We start from the raw sequence: 18,835 nt of genomic DNA, 5'->3' as shown, positions 1-18,835 counted from the left end.
TATTTAAATTGTGGTTATCTGGGAGGCTTTTCTTGGAATAACATCGAAGGTATGTACATAAATGAAGGTTTATATGTCAATGAGGGAGGGGGAGTTGCTTTCGGCCTAGTTTAAATATATTGAAAACTGAATCTATTGAGCTCATGGTGACTGATATGAAAACTGTGATTTATGGAGGTGACATGTCTAAATTAATGTCAAAATGCACAATAATTCTCCCAAATAAATCAAATGGCAGCCAATCTTTGAAATGATAAGAAGTAATTGAGTTTCAAATAATCCGATAATCAAAGTAACAAAATGTTGTATACAGTTTTTGCGTTTTTTGATTGTTAATTAGACAAGTGTATACCTCGTTCCGAGCGGGTCATTCGAGACTGAGACGCATCCGTCTGTGGAAGGGCGAGGGCTCGATACAGACGCGCTTTTCGTATGACCTTTTCCAGCGGGAGCTGCCGATCCGCTGCTGGTTACGTGCATAGTGATGGTAGAATCGTAATCGTAAATAGGTTGTAGGTATCGTATGTATTGCTTGTGGTTTACGAGTAATTTTGTATTGGTTTTGATTTGGTATTCTTTAGATGGGTTAAGGTTTTTCGGTTTGATTGGAACAAAATGAAACGAAAGTCAAATTAAAACGAAATCACTTTTGAATTGTGCTGATTGCACGGCAACTAAAGAGAACTGAATTGTGCGTGACGGTATACAATTACGTTTCTATTGGGGGGTTTTTTTTTTTTTTGGTGGTGTTGTCGCCAATTCCACGGCACTGTATGACCCCCTTTTAGGGCACTGCACTCCACTGGCCAAAATGCAGACTAAATGCTTTCTAGGCCGAGCGGTTCCGTGAACGGGCAGCCGTGCGCAAACCAAAGACAAAACTATAAAGGACAGGCTCCACGAACTAACGACGAACTGAACAACTAAATGTGCCTGCCAAACGAGGGTATTATATATGACAATGCAAACAATAACCGGGATTCGATACAGCAGTAAGGAAAACTAATTCAGCATAAGAAAACAAAGGCACTACTGTTGCCCAGGGCAACGGGTGGCAGAAACAGCTGGCAAGCTCCGGTCTCACGTACTTTGTCTCTGCAGGGATAACGTTGGTCTTCTCCGTCGACGAGGTCTTCTCGTAGAGCGTTGTGGAGCGGCGTGGAATGATGCCACTGGTGCCGCTCACCGTGCGATTGCCGTTCGTCGGATCATACTTCGTTGCCGTACGCGGCTTGGCGGGACTGTTCAGAGCTGCAAGCAGATTAAGGGGAATTGATCGGGTCAGATGGAAGCTTGGTCTCCATTATGCTTTAGGCATCCTCATACTTGTGTCTGTCGTGGTGAGCATCTTTTGGGTGGCCGAAGCTGGTCTCTGGTTCTGTGCGGCCAAGCGCGCTGTGTTCTCCTTAATTGTGGCCGAGTCGATGGTGTTTTGGCGCTTGAAATTGCTGCCACTGCAATGGGAAATGATAAAGTTGCAACCAATTGTAGGGGCCATAATCTGCATATGCCACTTACACTGATGCACGATCCGCCGCTGATCCTGCAGCGTTGTAGTTGTTGCTTGGATTGATCGCGCCCACAGCTCCCGCCGCGGCCGCCACAGTGACGGCTGCATTTGCCGGTCCGGTGCCTGCGATGAGAAAGAGTGAGATTCTGATTAGTATGGGTCGCATTACATATGATAAGCGGTTAGCCCCTTGACGGGACTTACGCAATGTTTCCGCACCGGACGAGGCCCGACGACTAGGCTTAGTGCTAGACGCCGATATGCTCCTGTGGACCCCTCTATGTGTGGGACTCTGCACGCCCGCACTGCCCACATTGGCGCCCGCATCATTGCCAGAGATGTTGCGCAGTGAGAGTGAGGAGCCCGATCGCGATCCGTCACTTTCCGGCTGCATTGGAGGCGGAAGAGGGAGAGACCAGGGAACAATAAGGGCAAGATGGAAAATCAAGAAAATGCCGCCACACTTACGTCTGTGCTCTTGCGTCCCAGCAGCAAATACGTGGCGAACACATCATCGTAGCGCACCTGCGAGAGCGAGTTTTCGATCTCTAGTCGGTTGTAGCCCATCGCGACCAGAGCTTCTGTGCATCGCGCGAAAGGACAAACAGGAGAAGTGTGAGTAGGGTGATCATTGAATGGATTGGTGGAAGAATGTAGCACATTTAGATATCGCATGCAAAATCATTACAGTTGCATTATATTTTAGGAGCCAGGAGCTCCCACACCACAGGCCACGCTCTCATCTGAACTCAGAGTTGGGAGCATTTGTGGAGCGTGGAGCATGGGGCGCACCAGCCATAGATTATATATGTATGTAAGTGTAGCCATGCAGCGAGCAAAATAAACGATATTTAGCTAAGGATCATCACCAGATTGACATTCGACTTGCAGCAGACCCCAAACCGGACTCAATATTCTCACAGCTTTACACTTGATGGAACGCCTCGACTCGCATTGAAATTAGTTCTCAGTTCTCAGGAGAAATCAATTTATTTCCCATATTTAAACTCGTACATCAACAAAACATTTACTAAGTGAGTTGTGGTGTGTGTGTGTGTATACAGACAGGATAGCTATGCTATGTACAAAAGATGCGAGAAAAGAAAACGAAAAAAATCGAGAAACGAGAAAGAAAAACCAAAGAAAAGGAAAAACCAATTTCGTGTCAACATTCAACACTTTCCGTTCTCTTGAGCTCGTTTGGCATTCGCCTCCTCCCGGTCGGTCTGTTGGAGCAGAGGGCGAGGCAGAGGTAGAGGAAAAAGAAGGCACAAGTGGGAAATAGAACAGAGATTAATGCGATTAATGCGAGGGGCTGTCTGCTGTGTGACGTAGATAGCGTTTCTCTCGACGTTATTGCATACATTTTGGGGTGGTTTCCGTTCGTCGATCAGAAAATTCACCATCAACATCAAGTTGTAGGCACTACGCCGAATCGAGAGCGAACCTTTGACACCGGTTTGTGGCCCCGCCGCAGCTATGTGAGTGAGAATTTACAAACGAAAATCAAGATCGAGAAGGCATTACTGGTATCCCTCCCATCGCTTTGCCAGAGCCCAACAGCACACAACAGCTGCTGGTGCTCTCTGGGGCCACACTGGGTGAACATCCGTGAACAATTTTACAAACTACGAAAATATAAAACCCAAAACACACAACAACGGTTTGTTGGGTAAAGTAATTAGTAATATTACATTGCAGATACATAATGAGTATAACAAAAGATAGATTGGCAGGCAAAACTCCACTCCACACACACACAAATCGTTAATAATATTAGTAATGAATTTCGTATACAGTACCCGTCTTACCTATCCTCTTGGGATCGGCTAAATCGGCTTTTGGCTCTATATACGGCTTGAGCTCGTCGTCCTCAAACCCCATATTCATCCACTTGTCGCCCATGATTGTCTCCAGACTAGCACGCTTTGCGGGGTTCAGTACTAAAAATTTGCGTAGCAAATTCTCACAATCCGTCGACATATAGAAGGGGATTCTGTAAAGATCCAAAAATTCGAGTTATATGTAGCAACTTTATATATAAATTCTCATCTTATCGCATCACATACCTATATTTGCCTCTGAGTACACGCTCGCGCAGCTCCCTCAATGTAGAGCCGTCGAAGGGCAGGGAACCGCTCACCAGCGTATACAAGATGACGCCCAGCGACCATACATCCACCTCGGGGCCATCGTACTTCTTGCCTTGGAATAACTCTGGGGCCGCATACGGTGGACTGCCGCAGAACGTGTCCAGCTTGGAGCCGGGCGTGAACTCGTTGGAGAACCCAAAGTCAGCGATCTTTATGTTCAACTCGCTGTCCAGCAACAGATTCTCCGCCTTTAAGTCCCTGTTGAATAAGAGAATGTTGCATAAAATATTCTATGGCCTCATTTGATAGCCCCAGATGACGACGCATACCTGTGTATAATTCTCTTTTGATGACAGTATTGCACAGCTGAGACGATTTGTCGAAACTTAACGCGCGCCTCCTTCTCCTTCATGCGACCATGTAGTACCAGATAGTCGAAGACTTCGCCCCCGGACGCATACTCCATGATCAGATACAGGGTCTTTTCCGTTTCGATTACTTGAAACAGTTTCACAATATTGGGGTGGTCGAGCATCTTCATTATCCTAACCTGTGTGCCAGATTGGAGTGGAGTGGAGAAAATAAATGCACGATTGAGGACATTAATTTAATGGGAAGACAAACAAAAGGACAAACCTCTCTGAAGAGTTTCTGAAGTGACCCAGGATTGAGTTGGGTCTTGTCAATTATCTTAATGGCCACTTCCTTGCCAGTGGGCAAATGCTTGGCCAGCTTCACCTTGGCAAAGTTTCCCTTGCCGATCGTCTTGATCAGTTTGTATTTGCCGATGTGCTCCTCGGTGGCGCGCCATCGCATGGGAGCACTGCTTCGCATCTGCAGGTTCGGGGAACCCTGGAAGAGTAAGGCAGAAATGGATCAGTTCAACTTTCACTATATCTCTATGGGAGGGAGGGGAAATATTTAATATCTGTTACCCCCCACTAGCCGTCTCAGTGAATAAGGGGATTGATTTGTTACGATTGGTACGACAGAAGGAGGGGGTTTGTAAGATGGGTTCAGGTGCTTCTTCGGTTGGTCGGTCGGGAGGCTTATAGAGAGAGGGTTTACCTGTGCAACATGGTTGCTGTACGCATTGCTGCGGTTCACCACCGCGTTGGGTGCCGGAGGAGCTGTGCGATGGTGTCCCACAGCTGGGGCAGCCGCCACAGATGCAGACCCCGAGCTGGAGCCAGATGTGGAGCGCGGATCCACGCTTGACCGGACCGCATGCGAGCTGGGTACAGCTTCAGTTCGAATCGAGCTGTACGGCGGAATGGGTGCCACAATGGGCCGCTCCGAGCGCCGCTTGGAGCTGGAACTGGCATTGCTCCCAGATCCGGCAGCCCCGCCCGATGCCGCATGGCGATGGGACTTTTGTGCCAGGAGCGCTTCGAACTGGCGCAAGTTCTCCTCACGCCGCTTGGACGCCGATATCGTGGTGGCAGTCAGCTTGGACGAGCTGATACCGTCCACAACGCTGTTGCTGCTGCCTCCACGGCTTGTCGAGGTCCTGACAGCCGGCGTGGGTGCCGTACCAGCTGGTCGCCAGGCCGGAGTCGACTGCTTCTCATCCGGATGCTGGTGCTTCTGTTTAAGCGTGGCCCGCATGGCCAGCACAGTGTCCGTGTTCTTGGTATCCGAGGCGGTGCGCGCCAGCTTGTTCTTGACGGCGCCAGAGCCGCCGGAGGCGACCGCCGTGTTCTTGGAGTAGGCACCGATGGAGTTGCGGCCGTCGCTGCCCCGCTGGAACTCGGAGAGCATCTGCTCATTGCTGTCATCAAGCTCGGCACGCCGTCCACCCAGGTACTGGAAGTCGTTCTCCGACGACATGTCACTGATGCCCGGCCGCAGAAGGTTCTCCGTCTCGCCGTACCGCTTGCTCTGCTTGCGCATTATCTCCATCTTCATCACGTCCATCGAGGACTGCGACTGCTGCTGGTGCTGCTGCTGCTTGAAGCTCTCCTCGACATTGTGGATGTGCTTCTCTATGGAGCCCAGGGCGAAGGTCACTCCCACATCGTCCTCGGCAGACATCAGTGTGCGCGGCGGTTTCTGTCGCTCCTTGGGCTGTGGGTGCAGGGTCGGCATGGCAGAGACGGCCACACGCGGCAGGGGCGGCTTTGCCTCGCGTCGCCGCAGCTCCACCATCCCCAACCCGTCCCCGTTGTTGTCGTCATGCTGCAGCTGTGCGCTGCCATCGAGATCGGGTTCGAGATCCTTGTGGCTGGGACCAGCGGGAGTCCTCAGCGAGCTGGCAAGTAGTGTTCTCTCGCGCTCCGGCAAGATTTCGCTGCTATGGCTGTTGTTGTTGTTATTGCTGCTAGAGGTGGTGGTGGTGCTAATGCTGGTGCTAGCGGGAAGAGGTACGGTCAGCTTGGGCGGCGCCGGTGCGGCCCCCTTGCGTGCTGCATAGAGCCGGACACTCTTCCGTGTGGTATCGCCACGGTTCAGGTCAGGTGTTTCCATTACGCTGCTGATTCTGAATCTGCTTCTGCTGCTGTTTCTGATTCTGCTTCTCCAACGGTAGCTCCACTTGTAGCTTTAGCTGCTGCTTCGCTGCTTTATGTATTTGTTGTCTTCAGTGCGAGTGTGTGTGTGTGGGGTGCACTGCACACCATGTACATAAGTACTTGTCGGAGAGATCACAACTTTTTCTTGTAGCTTTTGTAGCTATTGTTCTTTTATGTCGGCTGGCCACACTTCCTTTTGTTACACTGTAAGTTTAGATAGTGTTTGGTGAGGGGGGAGGAGGTAGGGTGAGATTATTTTCTCTGCTTTCGGCACGCTAGTGCACCTGTGTGGGTGTGACAGCTTTGTTTGGATGTGTGTGTGTGTGTGTCTAGGGCTGACATTTTAAAGTTTTCGCTTGAGAACATTGGCTTTTTGCTCGTTTATTTAATTACTTCGCTTTACTTTATTACTTCTACTCCACTTTACACCTGTGTGTGCCTATGTGTCTGCGTTTGTGTTTGTGTGTGTGTGTGCACGTCTTTACAGTTGCTTTCTAAATGCTGATCGGCAAACGGGAACAAATTCAAAGTCGCCTTTGTTTGTTTTGTCGCCTGGCCACAAACCACACCATACACACACAAACACACACGTGTCGCAGTTGAGGCGCATTTAAACCTCGAAAATGAATTAACTTCCATCCGTACATATGTATGCATGTATGTATAGTTAGGTATACATACTTACATATATATATCTAATGTATAAAAAAAAAAACTGCTGTGAGCGTAATATTTACGACAAAAGGCGGACAAGAGCTAATCTGTCTCCCCGGTGACACTGAAATAAACACAAGCTACATACATAAGTGCCAGAAAGAAATGGCCATAGATGTGTTAGTGGAGTGAGCGAGAAGGGGCTACAGTGAGAGATAGATAGAAACACCTACACACACGCTCCGGCCAACGCACACACCTGCGCCGTAAGCTGTTACCTGAGCATGTGTGTGTGTTTGTGTGTATGTTGGCTTTTCGTTGCTCTCACGCTCTCTCTCTCTCTTTCTGTGGGAGGCCCAGCTGAGATGCTCTCCAGCTTAACAGTGTGTGTCACCCTCCCCCTTCCACCGCTCCATCTACATCTCTCCCTCTCCCATCGCTGTTTCGTTTCAAGCTCTCTTTTCGCTTTATGATTCATTTTGCCTGAACGCAATTCTTACTATTTTTCCGTTGTTGTTTTAATTACTGCCCAAATAGTGGCAATGCCTGGGATCTATCTATCTATGTATCTATGTACAAGTATCTAAAATTCGTTTGTTCGTTAGCTTCTTTTTGGTTCAGTGAGCAGCTGAAAAGCTCCAATGCACACACACACACACAACCAACACCAATGCAGCTTTTACACCAACACAGAGGCAGGCAAAGAGTCGAAAGCAAATGAACTACTTTTTAGACAATTAAGCCGACTTTTTCACTGCTTCATAACAGTTAGGATTTATATATAGATATTTCTTTATATTTGCCCCCTTATTTGGGAGCAGAGTATCACTTTTTCGCACAAATCCCGTTTTTGTTCTTTATTCGCGCAGTTATCTTATCAGTCACACACGCGGGGCTTTCGAAAGTTCTTTCGCATTTGCATTCACCCAGCGGAGAGGTGTAGGCAGTACTATATTTAAGATTTATTTGTCTTTATTAACGGCCGTCCGTCTCTTCCATCCGTTCGTGTGTAACTCTGACGTAAACGCGCCGCCAGCTTCAGAGCCAACTACTCGTACAATCAACAGGCGGCAGCGGACAGCAGAGGAGCAGAATACAGCAAACGACAACCGACAACGACAGCTCAGCAGCCAAGAGCCAAGAGCAATAGCCACTTTAGCCACACGAACCAACAGCAGCAACTGGAGTGCGAGTGAGCGAGTGCGAGTACTCCAAAGCACAGGCAGAGCCATCGTAGAATGGCGGCCGAGCCGAGGCAGAGACGTCGGCCTTAATACACACTCACACGAATGGATTCAATGGGCTGCTCTCTCTCTCTAAAAAAAACACTCACACACAGACACGTTGCTGCAGGCCCCCATCATTCCCCCAAAAAAAGTATCTCGACAGAGAGCCCCGTTTTGGAGCGCTGATTTATGAATGTGTGCGGATGTGAGCGCGTGTGCATGCATGTGGTTATGTGTATGTGTGTGCAGCTGATATCACCTGAGCGTAACGCTGAGCAGAAACCGTTTTCTCGCGTAGACTGAGAGAGAGAGACAGAGATAGGTAGAGATTGCTGAGAGCAGTTTTAAACAAATTCGAGTCTTGGTCTGGAGCACCTCCAATGATTGACGCAAATCTTCGTGTTATGCAAATGGTTGCTGCTCAGCCCGATCTGATGTAGCACGCTCATGCAACCTGCTGTTCAATGTCTATAGGGATGAATGGCTTGGCTTATGGCTGATCCCAACCACATGACTACCAACCCCAGATTGTGGACTGACATAAGTGGGGGGAAATGACCGAATTTTGAAATGGTCTAAAATATCAAAATTCAAGTTTTCCCATCAGATGACATGACTACTTAATAGGAAAGACCACTCCGGATCGGATATTCAACTAAATTCCTGCTTTGATTATCTTGGTTGCTTGCAAATTAGTTCATATCAAACAAGAGTTTTTTCTCTAGCTCGCTTGACATACTCTTGTAAGTCGATCGTGTTTAATTTTTAGCGATCTGATCGTAGCGATTTCGGGATTGCACAATTCTGGGAATAATCATAATACCCTCTGCCAGGGTATAGCCAGGAACAACAGCTAAAGATATCGAGATACAAATGTGCAAAATGATATAATGGAAAAGGTAAACATAAGAGAGTCAGACAACCGAGGAACGAGTTCTACAAATGCAGTAAAACTCCAGAGCTCAAATTCCTCCAAAATACTTTCAACAACCGACGTGTGTACTCGCATATGTGCGAGATTTCATTTGAAAGAAATTGGATAACTGAAACAGTTTCCTTACATTCGTCGTTACGGAAATTTCAGTTAATTAACAATCCACAAGTGCAGCCTGGTATGCTCTACGCTACTCGTATCTACATAATATCGCACACATGTTTGCATTAATTAAGGCAATTGAATAACTTGCCTCTTAGTCCACATTAAACTAGGAAAACAACATCCGACTCCTAGGGAGGAGCTAAGACCCCGTTCCATTAAATTCCATTAAAAGATCCTAATCCTATCTCTGTGATAGTCTACGATTTGTTAGATGCCAGATAGACATGGGAATTTAATGTCTTTTCGACTTTCGCCACTAAATGCTCATATGACCTACGATAATTTATTGAACCTATTAGAAGCTACCCCAGCTACCACTCTAATCAATATGATTTAGTCTCCAGTATCAGAGCTCCAATAAAAACCCGGTCAAGGTCAAGTGTGCAATTAGCAAAAACAAATGTTAATTTCCGCTCGGATTTTTGGGGAAGGGTGGAATCTAATGTAGGGGGGGTGGGGGAAACAAAAAATCTGAAATAAAACAAAAGCCATAATCAAAATAATAGAAATGTTAGTAGACCAAATCGAAAATTGTTTCAATTTGTAGCACGAACAACACACACACACAGACACCAAAACCGATAGTCACAGAAAGTTTGTCATATATGAAAAAAAAACAACGACAAAGAGGCGATTACGATTAGATTGAATGAACGTAACGACAGGGTGCAATTTTCGTATGTGAAATGCTATGCTTGGGGGAGAATGAATGGATTGCTAATTGCGGACAAGATTACAACAAATGCGAGTAGAGAGAATTCCGGGAAAAAAACAAGAAAAACAAATGCTGAGCCTGTGTAGGTTGCTTAAAACCCTATCAATCTGAGACTTAAAACTAATAAAAGCGCGAATCAGATCATCCCCATCATTCCCTAAGTACATCCCCCAGGCTCTGCGTATACATACCCTAGAGGCGCGCGCCTTGTCACTGGAAGATGTGGTATCCTTGGCCTTAGGTCGTTCCGCCTTGCTGGTGGCCACAATTGGCAGTCCACCGTTCTCAATCATGGTCACCACAATCTTGTTGTTCCGGCTGCCCAACGGTCCGCCGCCGGATGAGGTTCCGTATGAGGATTGGCCCGCCGCAGTAGTCGCTGCAAGATTCTTCTGGCGCATGGCATTGGCGAGCCGCTGCTTCCGATCCAGACGGGCTTCCTCCTTGTCCTTCTGCAGCTTGGCAATGGTGGCAGGAGTATGGCTTTTCGATCGCTTGAGAAACTTCATCAGCTGGCTCTTCACATTGGTGGCTGTGCTGGCGGTACTGGTGGCATCGGGGCCGCCGCCCATGTCCTCCGCCCTGGACGAGCGCCGCGAGATCTGCGCCTTGGTGGGCACCTCGAGGCGCCGAAACACCCCGTCCGCCATGCGCACAAAGCAGCCCTCGGACATTTTGTGGAACGAGTCCGAGGGCAGCTTGTGGAACTCCCCGTTGGGGCCGCGGAAGTAGCAGTGGTCCGTCCGGTGGTAGCCATCGCCCACAATGTAGAACTCGTTGCGATTCTCCTTGGGAGCCGCAACCGACTCAGCGGCCAGGTCGGCAGTCTTGGCGCTGCGGTCCACCGGCACCTGAAAGGCCATCAGGTTGGTACTGCTGCTGGCCGCCTCCCCGGGTTGCGGCACAACCGACCCGTTATTATCCTCCAATCCTCCGTGGGCGGCGCTCGACGAGGCAGCCGGTTGGGGTGGCTTTAGCTCGCTGATCGTCACTGGCCTTCGCTGGGGATCGCCCATGTTCTTGCGCATAATGCTGCCATTGCGCAGCAGGGAGTCGCGCAAGAGGGAGAGCTCGTCCTTGCGTAACGGCTGCACCAGTGTTGAGTAATGCTTCGACGATGTGGATTTGCGCCCCGACGTGCGCCGGTTTCCAAATTGTGATGTTGCGGTGGCGGTGGCGAGAGGCTCCTCTTTATTGTTGTTATTGTGGCTGCTCGAGTGGGTCTGGCGGTGACTCGAGGTCTGGCCCATGATGGGAGCTTGGTTTCTTTGTTAGCCAACTGATTCTCGAAGGTCTGCTCTGGTCTGGTCTGCTGAATGGTTGTTTATGGCCTTACGGATGATCGCAGTCGATTCTTGTTGTTACAGTTTTTGTCCCAATTCCAATGAAGCAGTGACACATATTCCTTTCCACGGAGATGCAATTTCCACCAAACAGCAATAGTATTCTTTCGTGTGTCAGCATTGAGAGCCCTTTTCCAGAATTATTTATATTTATATGTATGTATGTACATACATACATACGAGTACTGTATTGTATTGTATTTTATGTTATTGTTATTGTTATTGTATGATAAACTTGTTCGTCTGTATGGCACAATCACGATTCGTTCGCAGCTTTGTATCTGCGACTTTTCAAAAGTTCATCTTGTTTAATTCTATTAGAGCATTAACAGCACAAATAAATGAGAATTGAGGCGAGTCTCTGTCTCTCAGTCTCAGTTCCAGTCGCAATCGCAGTCAACATTCCCAGTCACCGTAACAGTAACCTATCCTATAGCCTATGGCAAACTATTCTGGTCTTTATTATTCCTGTCTGATACGCCTCTTAAATCCAGATGTACGGGTGTTTGCACATTCTATTTACATATCTAGATTACCTTCCTGTATATCAGATCACAGAGTCTGCTCAGGCCTAAAAGAGACCGAGGGGAGGGAACTGCTCTTATCAGTTATCGCACTTTACATATCCGTATCTATGTGTACAAGACGCATTCCCGATAATTTCCACTGTCGCCTAAATGCGATCCACACGGCAGCAGAATCAGCTTCAATGTCTAGGTGTGGATCGTAAGCCTCGGCACGCCCGAACCGAAGGCGAAAACGTAGATACAGAGAGTAGATGACCAACAACAACAACAAACTACTGCCACACTGGCGAACGCGGAGACACAGAGAGAGTGAGTGAGAGCGAGAGAGTGAGAGACAGAGATACAGAGAGACAGACAGACAACGATGAAGCCCCACACGTTGGGGGCAAAAGCTATTATTGTTGTTGCCTCCCCACACCCCCCCATCCCTCCCTCTATCCATCTATCTATCACTCTATCTTGGTGCTGTTTCTGCTAGTTACCTCGTTTACGTTGTTTTTAAAGCGTTACTTGTCCGCACACACACAAACACACTAGCTTTCCGCTGTTGTCTGTCTCCGTCTCACTCTCATTCACTGCTGCAATGTAGCGGTGTGTATGTGTATCTGTGTGTAGGAATTTGTTCATATTTCATTTTCATTCCGCTTTCGTTCTTTTGGCTTGCTCTCTGGCTCTTGCCTTTGCTCTTGCTCTTGCTCTCTCTCTCTATCTCTCTCTTGCTTGCTTGTTGCACCATGCCACTTTTTTATACTTTATAATTAAATTAACTTATCATCCCAATTGGCTTTTCTTATTGAATCTGCGGCGATGAAGTGGCTGTAAAGCTACTTTCCAGCTGAATGTACTCATTCCACTGGAATTGTTGCTTGTGATTGCCTTGTTGTGGTTTTTTTTTTCGCTCTGCTCTTCTCTCTCCCGCACACACACACACACACACTGGCATACATTTGAAATTTATAAATTAAACACTATTTTACCGAATTTATTTTTAAACAAGTCCGCACGTGCGTGTGTGTATTTGTGACTCCCCCAATCCCACCCTCTCCAGCCGCCCGCCCGTCCTGCTGCCCTTGATGTCATCTCAAGCCTCTGTCTAATACACAGTCGTAATACCTATGTAGTTATGTATATAGTTCTGTCGCGGATGCTGTTGGATTACTCTTGCCACTGGGGGAGATCTCTGACTAACTGCGCAGCCACTAACCGGAGAGCGTTGGCTGCTGCTGCTGCTGCTGCGTTTCGTTTTTATTTTTATATTTTTTGCAATCTTTTTTTAAGGTTTTTTTTTTTGACGTAACGCCCGCCCGTTACCCTTGTGCTCGGCGCGATAACGGTCACAATGGCAAACGCGTATAATGCGAATAATGCTAAAAAGTTCCGAGTCAAATCATCGCTGGGCGATAACCACCACGATATCGTCGGATCGTCGACGGGGAAGGCAGCGACGCGACGGATAATGACAACAACGACGGTACGGCACGGCGAGGCGCGACGAACACGACGACAGTGACCACACGAGTGAAGTGGAACTTAATACTAAAACAAGCTTTCGACCATCGCTTGTATCTATTGCTGTGGCTGTGGAGGCGACTCGACTGTTGCTCGTACTGTTATTATTGTGGCGAGCTTCGGGCTTGTTTGTGTTTTCGCAAAAGTTCTGCATCGGGGCTTACTCAGAGCGGCTGTTCGGTCGTACAATGTGCAAAGACAGCCACGACACACCCTATACACACAGACACAGTCTTCGGAGACGGGCGCAGGTAAACTGCAGGTGATTCACAACGCATATGTGTGTATCTCACGCACACACTGATATTAATGCGAGTATAAGATATTCGTCAGAGAGAGAGAGATAGAGCGGGACAGCCAGAGAAATAGGAAGCTTTGGCATGCTTCAAACGGATCTTCAGCAGTAGTAGGAAGCATAAGTTTAAACTTGGCTTCCAAACAAAGAGTGGATTGGATTGGAGCTTGCGAAAGCTTTGTTGCAACCGAACAATGCGAATGGCAAAGGAACGGTTATATTCCCACAGTTACTCACGAGCCCACACACACACAACCTATCGTAATCGAAAAAGGCAGCTTGTTAAGCTTATTTACTCGCCTGTATCTATATACCAATGTATTTATTGTAGACTTTATGTGTGGTCGTGTTTAATAACGCACACCAAATGGAAATCAAAACAGTTACAAGTTTGTACTGCTCTCTGTGAGCGCCTGCAGATCCCTCCCTCCACAACAAAAGAGTTGGCAGCTTTATCATCAATACAGCTGACCATTTAAATACAATAAATGTGGTTTCCTGAATGGAGAAGGTGTGCATTGTTTTATTGACTCACTTGTTATATTTTCTAAGAATGTGTCTTCCCATTGCGAATCCAACTCAAAGTGGTTTAAAGATTGTTTGATTTGCGATTTGATTAACAATTAGCATGTCTACAAGTTGCACAAACATTCTTTTTTATGAACATACATATGTATGTATTCACATTTACAGCTGCAGCTGGTTATTGATCTCACTATTGCCTTGAGGGAACAGATAATATACCACCTACACCTACACGTTCGTAGCAATTCTTAATATCTTTAAAATTTAAATTTGAATCTTGACGAGGTTGCTCTTGCTGTTACCCAACACTATTCAGTCCCCATTTGTTTGTATTTTTTATCTTTGCACTGTCCAACACTGACAGTACGGTTAATACGTAGTATACTAATTTTCAATATTCTAAGATTCCCAAAATCACAAAAATGTTCTAGATTCCGAATAATCAAATTTTGAAGAGCCGCCTGCCTTAGCAAAGCAATGAAATATGATCATAGGACATACGAGTACGAATTGGTAATGAGTTCACATGGGCCTTAATGGACTCGTACAACAGACAGTTTACTCAGGCAGTCTGAACCACTCTGAATGGTTTCCAATCTGTGCCGAATATTCCATGATGCATTCACAAATGATATATTTCGACAACCCCAATTATAGATTGGTTTACGAATATTTATACATAAGTTAAATAGTAAATTCCCCCATCCGACGAGAATATAGGACATTTGACTCTTAATTAATGGACTATACAGGGAATAATGATAACCCAAACCTGAGTACAACGATACTCTGAGTAACAGGGAGAAGGTCGAACGAGAAGGATGAGTAGTGGACATGTGTAGTTCTGGACGGGTAACAGATACAGCTAAAGCTACAGAATGGAACGCATATCAATTGGGGACGGGACTCACCTTGGCGGATGCGGTTCGCTGCTTGATGGCAGAGGCGTGAGCCGAGTGTGTGCTGAGAACGTTCTTGTTGACGGAGGAGGGCACGACCGAGCCCACGCCGGTGCCAGAGTTGTGGTGGTGGTGATGGTTGATCGTGGAGGCCGCAGCAGTTGCGTTATTGCTTGAGAGTCTGGCACCGTCCGTGGTCATGTTGTTGGCCACGTGATGGTGGTGCTGATGGCTGTGCTGGTGCGAGTGGTTTGTATTTGCCGTGGCCGAGACAGCGGACACCGAAACAGGCACGGGAGCGGGAGTAGATGTCACCACACCCGGCGCAGGAGTGGCCGTGACCGTAGGCGTGGGAGCTGCCGCAGGGCTGTTGCTGCTAACCGCGTTCGAGGATATTATGATGGGCATCACCGTTGTGCTGGCTACAGACGTTGTCGTTGGTGGCAGTGAAACAATGTTGGCATTGGCGGAATCATGCTGCTGCTGATCCTTGACAGAATGCGAGGATGTGCTGATCGAGTTGGTTGCGTAGGTGGTTGTGCTTGAGACAGCCGCCAGGGGAGGCGTCGCAGTGGCACTCGAAGTTGTGGCCGATGGCGCGGCAACGGTGGTTGCAGTGCCATTTGAAACGCTCTCGGCTGGCAGGGCTTCAGGAACTGGCTGCAGTGTGGTTCGCATTGCTGTAGACATAGTTCTACCAAATCCAATTTGCTTATGGCTCAGTAATGAGTAATCGTGAGGTCCGTGCAGGTTCTGCTGGGGTTGATACGTCCACAACGATCGTGAGTTTCAATCGGGCGTATCGGCTCTTCTCTCCTGCCCGAACTGCACTTGAGTACTTTCCGGTGAGTCTATACTGTTTCTCCTCCTAAAGTTATCCTAATGCCAGGGGGCCTTCCTCATTCCTTTCTCATCCGTGGAGCTACTTAACATCTGGAAATAGAGTGAGAGTAAAAAATACATTAATATCGTTGCAAATCAACAATAACAAACCCTGTTCTATTTGATCGATTGTTTACTCATACCCCTGCCTAAATTAATCTCCCAGTCACTAATTTTAATCTCAGACCATATGTTATACCAGTTATATATTATATTAAGTCTAATACTTTACACAATTTACGCTTTAAAAAGTCCATTCAGGAATCGGAATATTCCTTTTTTTCCATTTACATTGCGTTTGGTGGTTAAAAAGATGAATGTAATTAGTTAATTAATTTGATATTTCTGTTGATTATTGATATTAAACGAGTTTCCATTGTGCCAATTTTATGGATTATCAAAATCGATTCTGCTTAAACTCTACACTACTTGATAGAAACTTTAGAATTCTGCCACAAGTTTAATTTTTTTTTACAAAAATGTTGAACTGAATTGAATTTAACCAATCAATCAGTAATACTCGTAGACCAAGCAGAAGTTCATTTACGTCTTACTTATAAAGGAAATTATAATAAAAATACTCGAATATTTTTAATATAGTTGAAAATGGATTTGACATGATTGATTTTTTGCCTTTTGTTTTTCTTTCTTTAAAATTATTTAAGAACACTTTCAGTGTTCGGTTTTAGGTGGGTACAATAATTCTCTTTCGGAGAGTCTATAGAAATAAATTCCGATTTATTTTGTTCGGAATGTAGTCGGTGGAAAGGAAGTCAATGACACTCTCGATTTCGGCCTTCTGCTGAATTTGCTGCAGCGAGCGCAGCTCCTGTCGCACTCCAAGACCTATGTGGCCGCGTGCGAGTATGTCATCGATTTTCTTGTTATCCCTACTGCTAAGGGCAACCGCACCGCTGGAGAGTGTCGGTATTTCGGAGGGGTGGAGGCCAATCCACCGGAGCGTAGGCGTGGCAAGGTCTCCCGATGAGAAGCTCATGGACTGCGAGCCGAGGCGATAGACGAGCATTATCTCAATGCCAAAAGGATCGGCGTCGACGAGTATGTAGGCCGGCAAGTGACACTCTACGGAAAGTCGATGTACGATGCGCCGCGTGCTACAGTCCGGGTATCCCTTGCCGGTCACCAGGATGAAGCGACGCCCGAAGGTGCTGAACACATCGCGGGCCAGTAGGCTCTCGAAAACAGACTCCTTTTCGACAACCAGCACAAGATCCGCCTGGGTGACAATGCGGTCCACCTGTTCGGTATTCGTGGGCAACGTGATAGCTCCGCTATATACGCTGCAGTCCAGGACATCTCCGTTAGTCATGAGCATCCGTATGTTGCCTGCAAGAGATCAACAGTTGATTAGCATGAGAAGTGCGGATCGCCTAGCTACCACGACTCACCTGCCATGAGACCCTTGGAGGCGGAGAGCACTCCCAAACGAGTGGGCGACGTGTTCAGCATACGACAGACGTCCAGTCTGGCTGCGGCAATGTGCAACTGCGTCCGTATCAGCTGGGGATCGCCGTAGTAGAGCCCCCGGACGGTGTAGCTGCCGCCGTTCACCTGCAGGCGGTGAATCTTGGCCAGCATGTACACAACCAAGCAGAATCGATGGCGACTCCGTCGATTGTTGTACGAAACTCGGCGATATCCGTTCCCATTCCCGGGCTTCCCCGAGACCAGGCCCATTCGTGGTATCTTGAACGTGGCATCGCCGTGGAGCACCAAGCTCGCCAAGAGTCGCACCACAATACCCTCAACATCGTCGCTCATTTTCTGTTCCTAATGATATAATGCTAGATTTTTTTATCTTAGATATTAATCTTGGGTAAATGAGGTAGCTTTGACTTGTAACCACGCTTCAAATGAACTCAAATCTAGGGTAATTTCACAAATTTTGTTCAATGACTTAATGACTTTCCTTATTATTTACACATAATTATTATTTAATTAAACTGCAATTGACATTTTTCAATGGCTTACACATATTTACTTATATTTTAACTTTGATAAACTTGAATGGAAACTGGTTGTCCTTGTTCTTTACAGACGATTCTTCTGTTCCTTTTGGAAATTTTAATTTTTGTTGGATAAATTAGATGGATTAACATTCGCAACAGCTGTATTTTTTTCCTTGCCACGCCCCCGAATCTAAATACGGAAATTTAAGGGCCAATCAATTATTTATCCCATCAATTCGGTTTTTTTTCAATAGCCGGGAAAATGATTGCGGGGGGCAGGATTGGGTCGGGTCGTCACACGCCCACCCATGTACATACGTATGTACGCATGGGAATAGGTCTGTTCATTGGTATGTATATATACATATTGTACATAACGAACATACGTAAGCAAGTACATACATGTATAGGAAACTTACATTTCCCCAATGGATTTTCGTTTTGGGAACATTAATGCTTCGTAAGCGTTTATCGCGTAAATCATTGCGTGGAAACGTTCGAGTGGGTTATAAATAATTTAAGTACGGGAGCTTGGAGGCTAAAAATACAAGCACCGAAAATTCCCTTTCTGCCAAACAACTGTTTTTTAAAAATTAACGCAAAACACAGCACCCCACACACACGCAACCGTACACGTACACAGAGATGGTCACGAAGGGAGAGAGACACTTGTACATAAATTTATGTGAATTTCTTTCTTTATTCGGTCTTTCTTTTTTTCGTATGTGCAGAAAATTGTACTCGTTGTTACAGAGCAGCACACACACACAAAAGCACTGAAAGCGCTGTATGCTGGGCGGAAGCGGGGGCGGTGTCGCTGGCGGACAAGGCGGGGGCTGGTACTGCCAACGAATGGTAAAGAAAAACTAACGAAACGGAATGGCAGCCCCTTAAAGTATTGATTTGCTGGCGCTGGCTGCCCCGACTCGCCATCCCATCCGTCCAACTGCGCGGCACTCTTCTTATACTTACCAATAAAATAAAATTTCCGATCGGGCCGGGGCGAAGAAGTGTTTAGGCGTTTGCTGTGGCTGCTCTCTTTTTGGGTTTCGGGGGGTTAGGCAGGCACAGTGCTTAA

The 18,835-nt window shown here is 46.9% G+C and overlaps 2 protein-coding genes across 23 annotated transcripts in view; both read right to left on the bottom strand.

The window, feature by feature from the left end:
- LOC111076375 (MAP/microtubule affinity-regulating kinase 3) overlaps positions 1 to 18,820 on the bottom strand; it is a 29,751-nt gene extending 10,931 nt beyond the window's left edge. For 2 of the 22 annotated variants that reach the window (XM_022370148.2, XM_022370157.2), the window contains exons 1-12: positions 7,494 to 8,085; positions 4,672 to 6,317; positions 4,240 to 4,455; positions 3,933 to 4,153; positions 3,580 to 3,861; positions 3,313 to 3,506; positions 1,979 to 2,091; positions 1,715 to 1,898; positions 1,519 to 1,633; positions 1,327 to 1,454; positions 1,089 to 1,251; positions 353 to 466 (exon numbers count right to left, since the gene is read on the bottom strand). In XM_022370148.2, coding sequence (XP_022225840.2) covers positions 353 to 466; positions 1,089 to 1,251; positions 1,327 to 1,454; positions 1,519 to 1,633; positions 1,715 to 1,898; positions 1,979 to 2,091; positions 3,313 to 3,506; positions 3,580 to 3,861; positions 3,933 to 4,153; positions 4,240 to 4,455; positions 4,672 to 6,069 — 3,128 coding nt within the window. In that variant the 5' untranslated portion in view covers positions 6,070 to 6,317; positions 7,494 to 8,085. Of the gene's footprint in view, positions 1 to 352; positions 467 to 1,088; positions 1,252 to 1,326; positions 1,455 to 1,518; positions 1,634 to 1,714; positions 1,899 to 1,978; positions 2,092 to 3,312; positions 3,507 to 3,579; positions 3,862 to 3,932; positions 4,154 to 4,239; positions 4,456 to 4,671; positions 6,634 to 7,493; positions 8,089 to 9,998; positions 11,465 to 12,790; positions 13,265 to 14,917; positions 15,839 to 18,729 lie in introns of those variants that run through there. The other 20 variants (XM_041592840.1, XM_041592842.1, XM_022370159.2 and 17 more) reach the window with 18 other exon arrangements.
- LOC111076376 (meiotic recombination protein W68) lies at positions 16,019 to 18,816 on the bottom strand. The gene is made up of 3 exons (XM_022370169.2): positions 18,730 to 18,816; positions 17,197 to 17,578; positions 16,019 to 17,134 (listed from the first exon to the last, which is right to left on the bottom strand). Exons 2-3 carry the CDS (start codon positions 17,567 to 17,569, stop codon positions 16,506 to 16,508), a joined length of 1,002 nt encoding a protein of 333 aa, XP_022225861.2. The 5' UTR covers positions 17,570 to 17,578; positions 18,730 to 18,816; the 3' UTR covers positions 16,019 to 16,505.
- Positions 18,821 to 18,835: the final 15 nt, after the last annotated feature.

This window comes from Drosophila obscura, unplaced genomic scaffold (genome assembly GCF_018151105.1).
Source record: "Drosophila obscura isolate BZ-5 IFL unplaced genomic scaffold, ASM1815110v1 contig_186, whole genome shotgun sequence".
In the NCBI taxonomy this organism is placed as follows: domain Eukaryota; kingdom Metazoa; phylum Arthropoda; class Insecta; order Diptera; family Drosophilidae; genus Drosophila; species Drosophila obscura.
The sequence above is the reverse complement of the archived record's forward strand: the minus strand, read 5'-3'. Positions and strand labels throughout refer to the sequence as shown.

Coding starts and splice junctions, on each gene's coding strand:
- LOC111076376 (XM_022370169.2), bottom strand. CDS start 17,569: ATGAGCGACGATGTTGAGGGTATTGTGGTGCGACTCTTGGCGAGCTTG. Junction 17,135..17,196: donor CTCCAAGGGTCTCATGGCAG/GTGAGTCGTGGT, acceptor GATCTCTTGCAG/GCAACATACGGATGCTCATG.